Source organism: Tenrec ecaudatus, chromosome 5 (assembly GCF_050624435.1).
Source record: "Tenrec ecaudatus isolate mTenEca1 chromosome 5, mTenEca1.hap1, whole genome shotgun sequence".
Lineage (NCBI taxonomy): Eukaryota > Metazoa > Chordata > Mammalia > Afrosoricida > Tenrecidae > Tenrec > Tenrec ecaudatus.
Genome location: NC_134534.1, coordinates 29,053,203 through 29,067,010, shown reverse-complemented (window position 1 = coordinate 29,067,010; position 13,808 = coordinate 29,053,203). Strand labels below are relative to the sequence as shown.

Genomic DNA, 13,808 nt, shown 5'->3' with positions numbered 1-13,808 from the left:
CCCACCCTGTCCTTGAGGGTCTCTGTGACTCGACTAGAAAGCAGTAAGTTTGTCCTCCAGAAGAGGAGTGTGAGTGGCTTGAGGCTTAAAGCATTCACCCGCAAACTGAAAGGCAGGTGGTGAAAGCTACAGGTTCTTTGGGAGGTTTGGCCTCCTGAACTGAGAGATAATAGTTTTATAATCCAAACCGTGACTTATAACTTCATTACAGCATGTCTCGGAGGCAGATTTGGCCATGAACTTTCGCTTATTAAATCATTGGTAACAGCATAAGAATATGCTTTATCGCAATACTGAGGGTATGGGGAACTTTGACCTCACATCGTCCTGGCGGCATCTGCTAACTGTGAGGTCAACAGTGTAAGTACACCAACTCTTCCAGCGAGAAAGATGAAGTTCCCTGCTCTGGTACAGATGGGCAGCTTTGGAAATCCAGACAGTCCTACTCTGGCCTGGTTGAGTCAGCTCTGACACGAGGGGGCGGGGGAGAACTATCACTCACTCCTCCACTCCCTTTCTCAGAAGGAAGCACAAATCAAGAACGCTGCCCACACCATTTTCCTTTCCTGTTCACTCTTCTACCCGCTCCAATCTGGATTTCAATCCCATTCACCCCCAAAATGACCTTGATTCCCCTTCCACTACACATCTACTTTGTTTAGGGAGAGAAAAAATAACCCAGCTCTCCTGAAAGGACTCAGTAAATGCATATTGAATAAAATACGTATAGAAGGAACTGCCCGGGGCATTTAAATTGAAAACCAATGTTCAGATGTATTTGATTTTTGAGATTTTGTTAAACTCAGACCACACTGACTGCTGTCGGTTGGATTCTGAAGCACAGTGACCCTGGTTTGTGATGCACAGGTTGGAATTCCTCCTTTTCTTCCAGAATTAGTCTCTCCCCTATCTCATTTCTTACTTTGGTTCCAGGCAACAGGTTTCTGATTGTGAGCCACTTACTCTTGGTTGTCACCCAGAAAAGTGAGACCACAGACATTTACCTTGTGGGAGGATAAAACATTTATTTAGATGGCAACACTGCCCTGTAATTTGTCATGCTTAAACCTGTGCTTACAAACAACTTCCAGTAACGCACTCTATATAGTAAGCAAATCAATACATTGCAAACTTACAAACAATCTCATCAATTAATAAGTTTAAGAACGAATATGCCATTTCAGACTTCGGAGCTACATTGAGTTTAGAAACAAAACAAAAGAAACTGCTGCACGTAGACCTAGTCACCCCCAAGTAAGACACTAACGAGCTAGTCAAGACTTCTTCAACCCAATGACACAAACGGGCTTTTAATTTTGGTTACAGTCCCCTGCGACGCACAAGACCACTGGATAGCTGGAACGGTCACACGTTTCAAACGGCACATAGCAAAGCGAGGAGATAACATGCCAGCCTGACAGAAGCTGTCTTGAAAGTGCAAATTCTGCATTTTCTCTTCCTGGACCACAGGGACACAGCAGGGCACCTCGGACAGACGGCAGGGTCAAGAGCATGCTTTCTCTACCACATGGTGGGACACGGGTTTGAGCCAGGCCTCCAGGCCTTCGAGGCTACCTCCGGTTTGATACAGGGAACAGGCTTCTACTACACAGAGTGCAAATCGAATCCCGAGGGGCCCAAGGACAGACTAGGGACCGCCACAGATCCACCTGCGCTTTCACCACCCCGCACACTTGGCACCTCTTAGCCATGTTGCCGCCTTAACTGGGCACGTGAAAGGCGGCGCGGCGGCGGAGCGAGTGCAGGGCCACCACGCAGCAGCCCCGGAGCAATGCTCCGAGGGGGTAGACAGGATCTGTGCCCCCCCTCTGAGTACTCAGTGCCCACACCACCGTGGGCACGGCGGGGGCGGCCACGGCCACCAGATCCACCAGGAAGCTGCTGCTCCAGTACTGCTTGGCCACATCCCCTTGAGGCCGCGGGACGAGGCGCTCCCACCTGTCTTCTGGGGAGGCAGCAAAATCCAGCTCCGTCATGAGCCGGTTCTCCCCCGCGTCCCTGTCGTGGGGCGTCTCCACGGGAGACAGAAGGATGGCCGAGTGCGGATCTTCGCTTGGCGTTAAGTCAATCCCGAAGACAGAGGTGGCCTCCGGGGAGCTGTCGGTCAGCTCGATGCCGGATTCCTGGCGGGGCTCCCGCACCTGCAGCAGGCTCTCCAGGAGCTCTGAGATGGCCGGGCCGAGCGGCAGCACGTCGTCGGTCTGCACCGCCTGCTCCACCGCCGCGGGGCGCGGGCTCTCGGGGATCCCTGGCCCCGGGGTGGACTGCAGAAGGGCCGGCTCGCCGGCCTCCGGGGTGGGGGCACAGGCCAGGTCATCCGGCAACTCCATGTGCAGCTCGTGGTCTGGCCCTGCCCCTGGGGCCGGCTCCTCCGGAGACAGCCCGTCTGCCATGGAGCCAAACGGGGCGCTCAGGGCGAAGCCTTTGACGGGGGAGTCCCACGGGAAGTCTAGGCACAGCTCATCCCGCAGGGAGCCATTGTGGGCCATCTCCATGCTCTGAAGGAGCGACTCGAGCTTCTTGTTTTGGATATTTATGTCCACGAAGTATTTCTGGATCCCTTTGTCCTTGTCGGCCAGGCTGCTCCTCATGGTCTCCATGACCTGTTTGAGTTGCTTGATCTCTTTCCTGGCTTCCTTGAGCGCCAGCTGGGCCTCCACCCGGTGACACTCCTCTTCGATCCAGTCTTCCCTCATGCGGGCCAGCTGGGACTTGAGCTCAGCGATCTCACTCTCCCTGGAGTGGGAAGAAGTGGGGGGGGGGGAGGGTTAAGGGAGATGGCGACTTTGAAACAGGGAGCAAGTCATCCTGACACCCAGCCAGGAACCCATGGCCTTCCACCTGAAAGCTTTTTGAAATGCCGCCCCCCCTCTACTTGTCAGGTGTTATCCCTGACCACCCATCATCCATTGTAAGACAGCCAACGTCATACACAGAGCCAAAATAAAAATGTCTTCCTGTGTGAAATATCCTTTTTTTAAAAATCAATATGATTATGTTCCCAGGTTTGGGCGAAGATGAATAGTTAGATTATCCATGTATGCGTTGTTGGTAATATTGCTTTCTTAAATCCAGCCTTGGGTGTTTCCTCTCCATACCTCCCTCTTACGAATGCCCGTGGTGCATCTGGTTACCTCTAATCCCCCATCCGATACTTTCAGAAACTGGTCATCTGGTTCACTTGAGATGTGAACTTGGCTCCCAAGTCCATGCCAGGCTGATGAGGAACCGAGTTTGTTTGGAACCTGGGATAAGACCCTGCGTGCATTCCTCACCCTTGGCTGCCCAGGGTTTCAGTTATTAGGGCAGCAGTTCTCAACCTGTGGGTTGTGACTCCTTTGGGGGTCGAATGACCCTTTCACAGGGGTTGCCCGATTCATCACAGTAGCAAAATTACAGTGATGAAGGAGCAATGAAAATTATTTTATGGTTGGAGGGAGTCACCACAACACGAGGAAGTGTATGAAAGGGTCACGGAATGAGGAAGGTTGAGAACCACTGGACTAGGGCCAGGGAGTCTTACCATTTCCTTGTGGGAACAGGGGATGAGAGCAGGGCTGACCTTACCCGTGAGCTACTTACCGAAACTAGCTCTGTGAGTCTGTCCCAGAGTAGTCTGCAGAAGATACTGAGGCTGAAAAACTGGCCTGTCCTAAAAGGCCAAAGGTCTTTCTGTGATCAGACTTCATAGGCATCGACTGGCTTTTTGTTTGATTTTGCTTTTTACCCGAAATCTTGGTCTCAAATGGCAAACCTCTTCCCTCAGCACAGAGATAGTTACAAGAATGACAATGCACCCAGTCATTCAGATGGACAGAAATAATCAGGGTTCAAAACAAAACAAAAAAGTCCAAACCCACTACCATGGAGTCAATTCTGACTCATATAAGGTTTCTGAGGCTATTAAATCTTGACAGGAACAGATAGCCTCCATTTTCTCCTGCGGAGTGGCTGGCGGGTCTGAATCACTGACCTGGCAGTTAACAGACCCGCCACAGTACCACCAGGACTCTTGACAGTTTACAAGGGGACCACTCATGTGGAACCTGCACACAGACCAAGAGGCAGTGCAGTTGTTCAAATAGAACAAGGAGTTACTCGTGGTTTAAAATCAAGAGGGTGTGTGAAAAGTTGTATCTTTTCACCAGACTCATTCAATCTGGATGCTGAACAACTAAGCGGAGAGCTAGGCTATATAAAGGAAGACTCGATATGGCAGCTACACAAACTGTCAGCTTGAGCAAAGGGGTGGAGTCTAGCCTGTCAATCGGGTCATAGCCAGTGGTGCCTCTGTGTGGCATGTCCTTCTCCTGAGGATTCTGGGAAGTCCTGTCTTCCTCCCTTGAGGTGGGACGCACTTTCTCCCTGTGAGACATTCCTGTTGACAAGCCACAAGGAGTTACGCTGATGGAGCCAGAGCCCAAGAGCTGGAGAAGCCACATGGAGACCCAAGCCAGGGCTGAGATGCTTCCAAAGTCACTGGATCCACAAGACTTTCCACCCACTGGCCTGTGATCTTCCTGCATTCAGTGTCATTGCACGTGTTGCCTGAGTCTGAAGAGGAATTTATAGACTGGTATTGGACATATGGACTAATGTCGGACTTAAGGACTTCATCTGGACTGGGCTGGGCTGTTTGCTTGATATACAATTACTCTTTTATATATAAGCGCTTTCTTATACACATCTGAGTGTCTATAAATTTGTTTCTCTAGTCAAACCCTAACATCCTCACTAACAACCTACATATGCAGACGACACAATTTCCTATGTTGAAAGGGGAGAGGACTTCAAGCACTTCCTGGTAAAGATCAATGCCTACAGCCATGAGTGTGAATTAGAATTCAACATAAAGAAAACAAATCCAAAAAGATTTAAAAAAAAAAAAAGAAAGAAAACAGAATTCAAGATAAAGAAACCAGAATCCAAAAAGATAAGGAAGAAAGAAAGAAAGAAAGAAAGGAAGAAAACAGAACCAACGAGCAACATCATGCTGGCAGGAGGAAAGACTGAAATTGTTGAGGATTTCCTTTCACTGGGAGCCACAATAAAGGCCCGCAGAGACAGTGGTCAGGAGATAAGCTGAACTGCACCGGGGAAATGTGCTGCAAAAGAGCTTAGTGTCAAACACAAAGCTGTCACCTTGAGGATCAGGGGCAGCTGACCCAAGGCAAGGTCATCAGCGAAAGCCGGACAATGTCTAGGGAAGCCCCAGGGAGGATTGATGCAGTAGAACAGTGCTTCTCAACCTGTGGGTCGCGACCCCTTTGGGGGTTGAATGACCCCTTCACAGGGGTTGCCCAATTCATAACAGAAGCAAAATTACAGTGATGAAGTAGCAACGAAAATAATTTTATGGTTGGGGGGGGGTCACCACAACACGAGGAACTGTATGAAAGGGTCGTGGCATTAGGAAGATTGAGAACCACTGCAGTAGAATTGTAGTGTGGACAAATAATATGGAATATATCACAGACTGGCGGGAGAATGAATAAGGCTGTGCTGGAATAAGTACAGCCAGAATGTTCCTTAGAAAGTGAGGTAGGCAAGAAGGATCCGTCACTGGACAAAAGACGTCGTGCTCGGTAAAGTAGAGGGTCAGCAAAGAAGTAGAAGCCCCTCCATGAGACGGACCTGCGATGCTGTGGCGGCAACATGGGCTTGCTCATAGGAAAGATTGTGAAGATGGTGTGGGGCCAGGCAGCATTTCCCTCCGTTGTACACAGGCTTGGAAGGACTGCATTGTTTTCTAAGGGTTCCTGCCATTTAAAAATAGTTACACACACACGCCCAGCTTCTAGAGTCAAAGCTGTCCTTGGCCAGAATAAGCAGAGGGTTCCTCTGGGCTGACCAGTGATCTCTCCACTCCTGGAACAGCTGAGTCACAAACACTTCTGAAATGGCTTCTCTGAGAGACTGGTTTTTAAAAGCTGGCAACCACTAAGTAAAACCAGATTTCTGCTGCTTCTCTGGGTCTTTCTGGATTTTGGGTCCGTCTTTTATGTTAGGGGGAAAATGCATCATCCGCATCCACTGGCCACAAGTCACGCGGCCTCACCTCTCATGCAGCCGGCGCTCCGATTCCTTCAGCTTGGTCTTGAGGTGTCTCACGGTGACCTCCTTCTGCTGCAGGGGAGTCAAGTACTGCTCTGGATTTGGAGGCTTGACGCCATGATTCTCACCACACGACGTGTATCTGCCAGACCTCCTGCAACAGCCCACACAATTAAATGCTCCTTCGTGTCCTGTCTCTTTTATTGTTAAAAGAACAAACAAACCAAAGACCCCTCAGAAGACCCGACAGGTGGCCAGCCACACCCATGACCTTTCTAACCCGAGCCGCAGTAGATGGCTCCTGCTAGACGGGAGGAAAACATGGACTAGACATTCCTGAAATAATCAAGCAAACAACAAATAAAGAAAAAAAATAGACTTGCCCAACTGATAGAGACAAAGCCTTCCCTGAGTCTACTGTACTTGGGTACTCTTTAAACTTGAACAAAAACTAACCCCAAAGTCAGTCTTTAGCTACGTAACAGATTGGATGACAAAATAATGAATAGCACCCGTAAGTTTTCCTTAAAAAAATTATATGAAACCAAATGGTCAATAATTACTTTAGAACAAATATAAGGCCATAAGGGGAGTGGGAAACTAGATTAATAAAAACAGAACCACCGGAATGTAAATTAGGAGGCTGTTCGTGCCTTGTGAAGAATGTAACCAGTATCACCCAACAATTTGTGTCGACATTGTGGAATGGCAAACTAAACTGTTGCGCAAACCTTCGCCTAAAACATAAATAAAAAATAATCATAAAATCAAAAGAACACACAGCTACCAGCTGGAAGCCTCAATAATGTGTGACTTTGCTCTAGACGGTGGACTTTCATAAACATGTCAGCCTTAACCCACTGCCAATTCTGACTCAGAACAGCCCTGTGGAGGGTCTTGAAGACCGTCCATCTTTACAGGAACATGCAGCCTGCTCTTTCTCTTGAGGGGTGGCTGGTGGGTCTGAACCACTGACCTTGTGGTTAGCAGCCCACCCACCTTACCCACCTACCAATCTTAGGGCTGTGAATTCCTTGGCAGGCTGAGGAGGGCGTATGTTTATGGAACGGGAGCTGTGGAGGGGGAAGTGTTTCTGTGGTTTAGGAATGACTTCATACAAAATAATGCACAATTGTCCCTGGTCTCAGGCTGTCCCTTCAGCGTATCTGCTATTCTATTAGAAGGACAATGAGCAGGAGGCGGGGAGAGGGAAGGAAGAGAGATGGCCCTGCCTAGACAGCCTGATTGTTATTAGCTCAATTCAAATTGTCCTGCCACCAGTCCCCTGGTGAGTGTGCTGCTTTGGCAGAAGTCGAATGCTTTCTCCTTCTGACGTGAACAAGGGCAACTCCCCTCTCAGCAGTGTATGTTTTGTGAGAGAAGTACCCAATGTTCTACAAAACATTCCCAGATGGAAACCTGCACTTTGGCCAGGACTGACCAAGGCTGGGCATCCCTGGTGTAAGAGGGCTGGCTAATGAGAGCAGGGCTTCCAGAAGATTCCAGGACTGGCAGCTTCTCCCTGTTGCTGAGACAAGTCCTGTCCACTCCACCAGCCCTACTCCTGTGGATCCAGCGTCCCATTCCCCAGTCCTGCTTGAGTGATCAATTTGGAAACATGGCTCCTTCCTTCTGTCTGGAAGTCTCTTCTTCCCCCTGGGACTCACATCAATTCACTTCCTCAGGAAAGCAGTGATACCCCCAGCTTGAGGGGGATGTGCCACACCCTGGTCCCTTTCCACACTCCTATAGCAACAGGTAGTTGCCAAATTATCTTAACTTGTTTTTGTCATTAGATCGCCAATGCCTTTCTTCCTCTGGATGGTAAACCCAAGGGTTTTTTCCGTGGTTCCGCATTCTATTCCCAGTGCTTGATACAGGGCTAGCACATGGTGATGAACCACCACCAACCAAACAAACAATAGCAAACAACTACTGTCAAATCGATTCCAGCCCATGGTGATCAGCACAGAACTGTGCCCCACAGGGACTGAATTTTCCCAAAGTAAATCACCATGTGTTTCATCCAAGGCATCTGTAGGTGAATCAGAACCTCCAACCTCTCAGTTAGCAATCAAATGTATTACCTGCCCGTACCACCAGGGACTCAGCACATCCTGGTACTTAGTAGATATTCAGTATCTGGATCAAGAATGAACAATACGCCAATGATTCTTCCCTCTTCTCTCATGCTGCCACGCCCCTCCCCCCTAGTCAGGCACTGTTTGGACTCTGTAACTGGTTAGAAACTGGAGTGTGCTGTCGGCAGCAGTCCTTGTGGGATGACCCGAGTGTAGGAAAGGAAAGAGAAATGTCTGACTGCGGAGGGAGGCAGGCAGGCAATAAAAATTGGCAAGAGGTGGTTTAGGATTAGGAGAGAAACAGTACTCACCTCATGACTGGACTGCAGTCACTTCCTTTGTAGGAGCCAGAGTTGCTACTACTTGGGGAAGATGGCACGTAACTGGGATGGGTGTTCACAGGGCTCAGCTGATTCCGGCACAGCATGGACAGGAGATCCTTTTCCCGTGGGGATGGTGGGCTGTTGACGGATTTGTGCGAGGAAGTTCCATTGCTCCGCCCATGGGGACCTCGACTGGGAGAAAAACATCACATATGTTGAGATCCTGGGCGCCAGATATGTTGAAATGTTCCTGCTCTACTTCTCTCTGAAGCTAGCTATGACCAGGAAAATCCAATTTCTAATCTCATTATTAGCACAAACTGTGCTCATGAACAGCCTCCTTCCCACCTACTCAGTATCTCTCCTCCTTCATTATTAGTACAAACACTCTCTTGGCCGCTCTTTCAAGTCATTCCCCTCCCGCAAAACTCTGAATTACACCCCACTGCCTTCAAGGAACACAACAGTGTAGAACACTCGATGAGACGTGGGTTAAAACGTGGATTGGGTTTAGGTTCATTCTGTAAACTGTTTGGAAGGCGTCGCTTTTAACTCTTGAACTCCTGTTTCAGTTTGGAGACATTGGGTTGGTTCATATTAGGGTAAGGAAATTCGGGCAATTCACTAGGAGACGGGGAAAAGAGGGTTGCTTGTCAAGGAGGAGAAAATGAGATAGATAAACATATGTATCAGGTCTCTAATTTTGACCAACTAGATATCTTTCACCTTTTTTTTAACTCCTCTAGTGATTTAACACAACTCTCATCATTTAACTCCTGAAAAGCTGTGACCACTCCCTTTTGGGTTGGCTGCCTCTTGCATTGCCCAGTCCGCTAAGGAGGCTGACCCTGTCTTGGGGTGGCCTTCCTAAAATGGAGCGTGGACATCATTGCCCTCCTCAAAGCCACCTGCAGTGTGAGAACCCAGATTCATTAACATGGTTCAGAAGGTCCAGTCCCACCCAACCCATCAAACTTCATTTTTCACACTTTCCCCTCTTCCCACTGGACCTTCGGCATTCCAAGGGACGTGGATGGGTGCTCCAAGCTCTAAGGTCATTTTTGTTTCTGAAGTTATGGTTTCTTCTGTCTACAAGGTTCTCCTCCCGCTCCCTCCTGGCCTGGGTACCTGCTGCTTGGAGACTGGAGGTGACCTACCACAACAGCCTTCTCTGCATTCTTCCTGTCCTGGACCAGCTTATGTGTCTCACCTGCTGTCCTCCTTCGTATTCGGGGCACACGTCCATCAGGGAATTGATCACACTCTTATCAAGCGCCTCCTACTTTGTCGTTCGATTGGACTAGGGCATCCTTGGGGCTTCTCTTTCCTAGCCCCACTATTTCCCAGCACAGAGACTCAAAAACCAGCTGCTGTTAAATCCAGTCCAACTCGGGGCAGTCCCACGTGGGCAAGAGTAGAACTGTGCTCCCCTGGGTTTCACAGACTGCTTTTGCTGCAGAGGGTCTCTGGGGCATTCTTCCAAGGCTCCTGTGGACAGACTAACAGTGGTTCTCAACCTTGCTAATGCCACGACCCTTTCATACAGTTCCTCATGTTGTGGTGAGCCCCCCAACCATAAAATTATTTGTTGCTACTTCCTAACTATAATTGTGCTACTGTTATGAATCGTGCGACCCCTGTGAATGGGTCGTTAGACCCCCAAAGGGCTTATGACCCATAGGTTGAGAACTGCTGGAATAAAACCTCCCACTTTCAGTTAATGGCCATGTTCAATCACTTCCCCAATCAGGAGTACCCAGCCTCGTCTAGGAAAGAGATCAAGCATGACCCAAGAGTACAGATTACAGATCTTCGCCTCCTAGCAGGATTCTGGGGAAATCAATGTGGTAATGTATCAGGCCAGCTATTCGCATGGTGGTGTAGTGGTTACACGTTAGGCTGCTAACTGCAAGGTCGGCAGATCGAAACCACCACGTGCTCTGAGGGAAAAGGACAAGGCTTTCTATTCCTATCCACTCTTGTAAACTGACAGGGCAGTTCTACCCTTTCCCGTAGGGTGACTGTGGGTTGGTATCAACAGTGAATCTAGTTTGGGGATTATTCACACGGCAAGCCCTTGCTAAGTGACCGTTGAATGAATCAGCTGGATGTAAGAACTGGGGGCACTATTACTGGGAATGGTGGCAAGCAAGACCCCTAATTTCCCCATCTCTGATCTGGGGACACATACTAACCTTTCTGTCTTCCTCACAATGACAGTCAAAGGAAAGGACACAAGGCGAGCACATTCAATGGGCTGGCTGGGGTAATGCAACTAGAAGGTATTATTACGGGATAAACTTACTTGGACTTTCCTGTTTAATCTACTTTCAGAGACTTGACACCCACTTGTATCAATAAGCATCTGAGGAATGTTGAAATTACTTAAATAGGAACACAGTGCCAGGAATATTACTGATTATATTACAAGGAAATAAAAGGGAAAACAAGATACTTTCAGGCTAGCAGTTCTGCTTTTTGACAATCTTCTCTGCGATTTTCCTGATACTTGGTTCCAGCTAACACCCCAATGAGAAAAGTATGTCAACATGAATCAGTCTCTCTCTCTGTACAAATTCACCTCCCAAACCGTAACTAGTTATTGGACATCAAATACAGTTTCCACTAGCTGTCCATCTAGCAAGTCACACAGAAATGAAGCATCGCCAAATTCTAAAGTTAATAGTTGTTTGCTTGTGAAGTTATCCAAAGGGACTCTCCCCCTCTTCCGGGAGAAGGGGACACTTTATACGGAACAGATGGGCGGATGGCTTTCTGACAAACCCACTGCAGCAGCCAGGGGTGGGTGGGAAGGCCTGCAGGAGTAACTGAAAGGAACATGTACTCTGGCTTGAATTGCATCTCCGTGCTTCCCAAGGATGTCAGGCACCAGCCAGTTTATTCCTTAATGTGACTAGGGGAGCCATGGAGGATGGGTCATTTCAAGTTAAGAGCGAAAATAAAGAGTTAGTTCTAATTTTGACCTAGGCAGTTCTGATCTCTGACTTAACTCTTCACTCAGGGCTTTCTGTGATGCCTGCCATTCTCTAGATGCGTTATGAACCTTGTCTCGTTTCATTTGACCCCCACTTTGTAAAACAGGTGCAATTACTAGGACACTCCGTTGCCACCGAGTCGGCCCCGATTACTCATCCGGGACCCTCTAAGGGCAGAGTGGAGCTTCTCTCTACGGTTTCCAAGGCTGCCAGCTCGTCTTTCTTCTGCGGTGTGGCTGCGGGGCTAGCATGGCTGCCCTTGTGGTTAACAGGCTCACCAGGTAACCCACTGCATCACTCCCTGAGTCAAGGGACGATAAAGTGTCCAAGAGGACACCAAGGCTGGCGAGCAGGGTTCAAATCCAGGCCTTTACACTCTGTAGAAATGATCCCTCCTTCTCAACCCCACCAGGCGAAGGGCTTTTTGAACGAAGCGGTGGTGCGCACCATTGGCATCTGCCAAGGACTCATTTGTTGACACAGGATCAAGCAAGGCTCCCCAAGCTATGAAACGTTATCTAAAGCCTCCCAAGATATTCCAGGAAATTCATTCATTCATGTGGTAGCCAACTTTTAAAAAGGAAACTAGATGCGTAAGGAGATTGCTTCTATTCCTTTCGTGAACTGTAGCCCAAAGGATGATGGAAACGTTTACAAAGGAGGAGCAGGTATTCCAGGTCTGGCCTGTCTGTGAAGAGGCAAGTCTGATGCCGACCCAAGCCCACCTCAACCCCTTGGTTGTGTGTGGGTGTGGGTGTGGGGGGCAAGAATGCAGTCCCCAGGGTGCAGGTGGAATTCTGCTGACCTGCAACCGCCCAGCAGCCCTGGGTAGGGCACCTGGAATGCAACCCAGAGGAGGAGTGATGAGGGAAAGCCCACAAGAGGCCCGTGGGTGCCATCTCTCGTCGCCATTCACTGTCCTTCCTGGGGGACACGATTGCAGTCATCACTGCTGGCCGCCTCCTCTTCCTCATCCTCCTCATCATCACCAATTCTACCGGTGCTACTATTACCACCCCCATGAAAAGAACTATGTTACTGTCCTGTGCTAAGAACTCACCAGGGTCCGTTCAACACGGGGAGGGAGGGGCTGGATGCTCTTACGCCACTTTCCAGTCATGCACCTACTGACCCATGAAGGCTGAGGGTCAGCCTTGGTCTGTCCAACTCCCAGTGCCAAGTTTATTGTTGTTTCCGTTGGTAAGTTAGGGTTGTACCTGTCAAATACATTCTCTCAATCCCACGTGTCCCTCGTCTCACCCACGCCTTTCCCAAATAGCCTTGCAGTGCGGCTGCCTGGAGCTTGTTCTCCACTGAGCAAGTCCATTCGCCGCAGGGGACAGCCGCCGGTTAGAAGGAGCGCATGCTCCGGAGAGGTAGGCGTAGATCCCAGCCCATCCGGAGAGGGTGTTCTCAACGCGCAGAACGCACGCTTCTGTGGAATGCCGAGACAAGTCCATCGTGGACTCTCTGCGGCTGCGGCTCTCTGCAGAGCTCAGATAAAAAAGGGAGAACAATGGATAAAGAACTTTATCAATTCCGATTTTTGGTGCCTCCATTTTCATTAAGCCTTCGAAGTCTGTTACTGCTCGACTATAATAGATTCTAGCATAAGCAGAGATATTGGCTTTGCAGGGAATTATTCTTAGCTATATATATAATTTGATGCTTTTATATCCTTTTTTCCCCAAGAAATCATGAATTCTAGACTGGAATATTTTCTGAAAGTCACAAGTTTTAGATGTCCAGATATTTTTGAAATGCTTTGTACAATACAATTAACAAAATTTCTGCAGCTCATCCCTTTCCTACCTCTTTCTGTATTCATCGACATCTTAGATATAGTACGTGCTACTTTTTTGAAAGGGCTAAATAAGTGGCTTATTCCAAGAGCAAGCCAGATCTTGGACTGAAGACAGAGCCTGTTAGTCTTCATGCCCTATACTCTGAGGGGCACTTACTTCCAATAGAGAGAAAAGGCCTTTGGGGAGAGAGCCATTGAATTTTGACCATGGACTTCACTATTGCTGTAGCTTTGGCTGGCCCCAGCTGGGGTCTCAGGTTTTTATAAACACCCAAAGCAAATAAATATTGTCTTGCCGAGTCCTGGACATATGAGCTAGCTTTGAGAGACTACAGCATTTTTCTAGGAAGGAATGTTAAAGATGTTATAGAAGCTGTTTTTTACACACTTCGGCACTGAGGCCTGAGAGTCAGCTACAGACGGTGAAGAAGGCAATGCTTCCCATGTGTTCCTGGTCCTTGCTCTGCCACTTTGATCAGGTTCTGCTCAGAACTCCCCTCCTTGCAGCTGTCTCCTGAGACCAGTCTCC

General features: G+C 48.7%; 1 protein-coding gene across 1 annotated transcript in view; it reads right to left on the bottom strand.

Moving 5' to 3' along the window:
* Positions 1–1,022: 1,022 nt before the first annotated feature.
* Positions 1,023–13,808, bottom strand: part of SYBU (syntabulin) — a 78,254-nt gene continuing 65,468 nt past the window's right edge. Inside the window, exons 5-7 of the mRNA XM_075549350.1 lie at positions 8,468–8,671; positions 6,080–6,229; positions 1,023–2,757 (exon numbers count right to left, since the gene is read on the bottom strand). Of these exons, the coding sequence (XP_075405465.1) occupies positions 1,722–2,757; positions 6,080–6,229; positions 8,468–8,671 (1,390 nt within the window). The 3' untranslated portion in view covers positions 1,023–1,721. The remainder of the gene's footprint in view (positions 2,758–6,079; positions 6,230–8,467; positions 8,672–13,808) is intronic.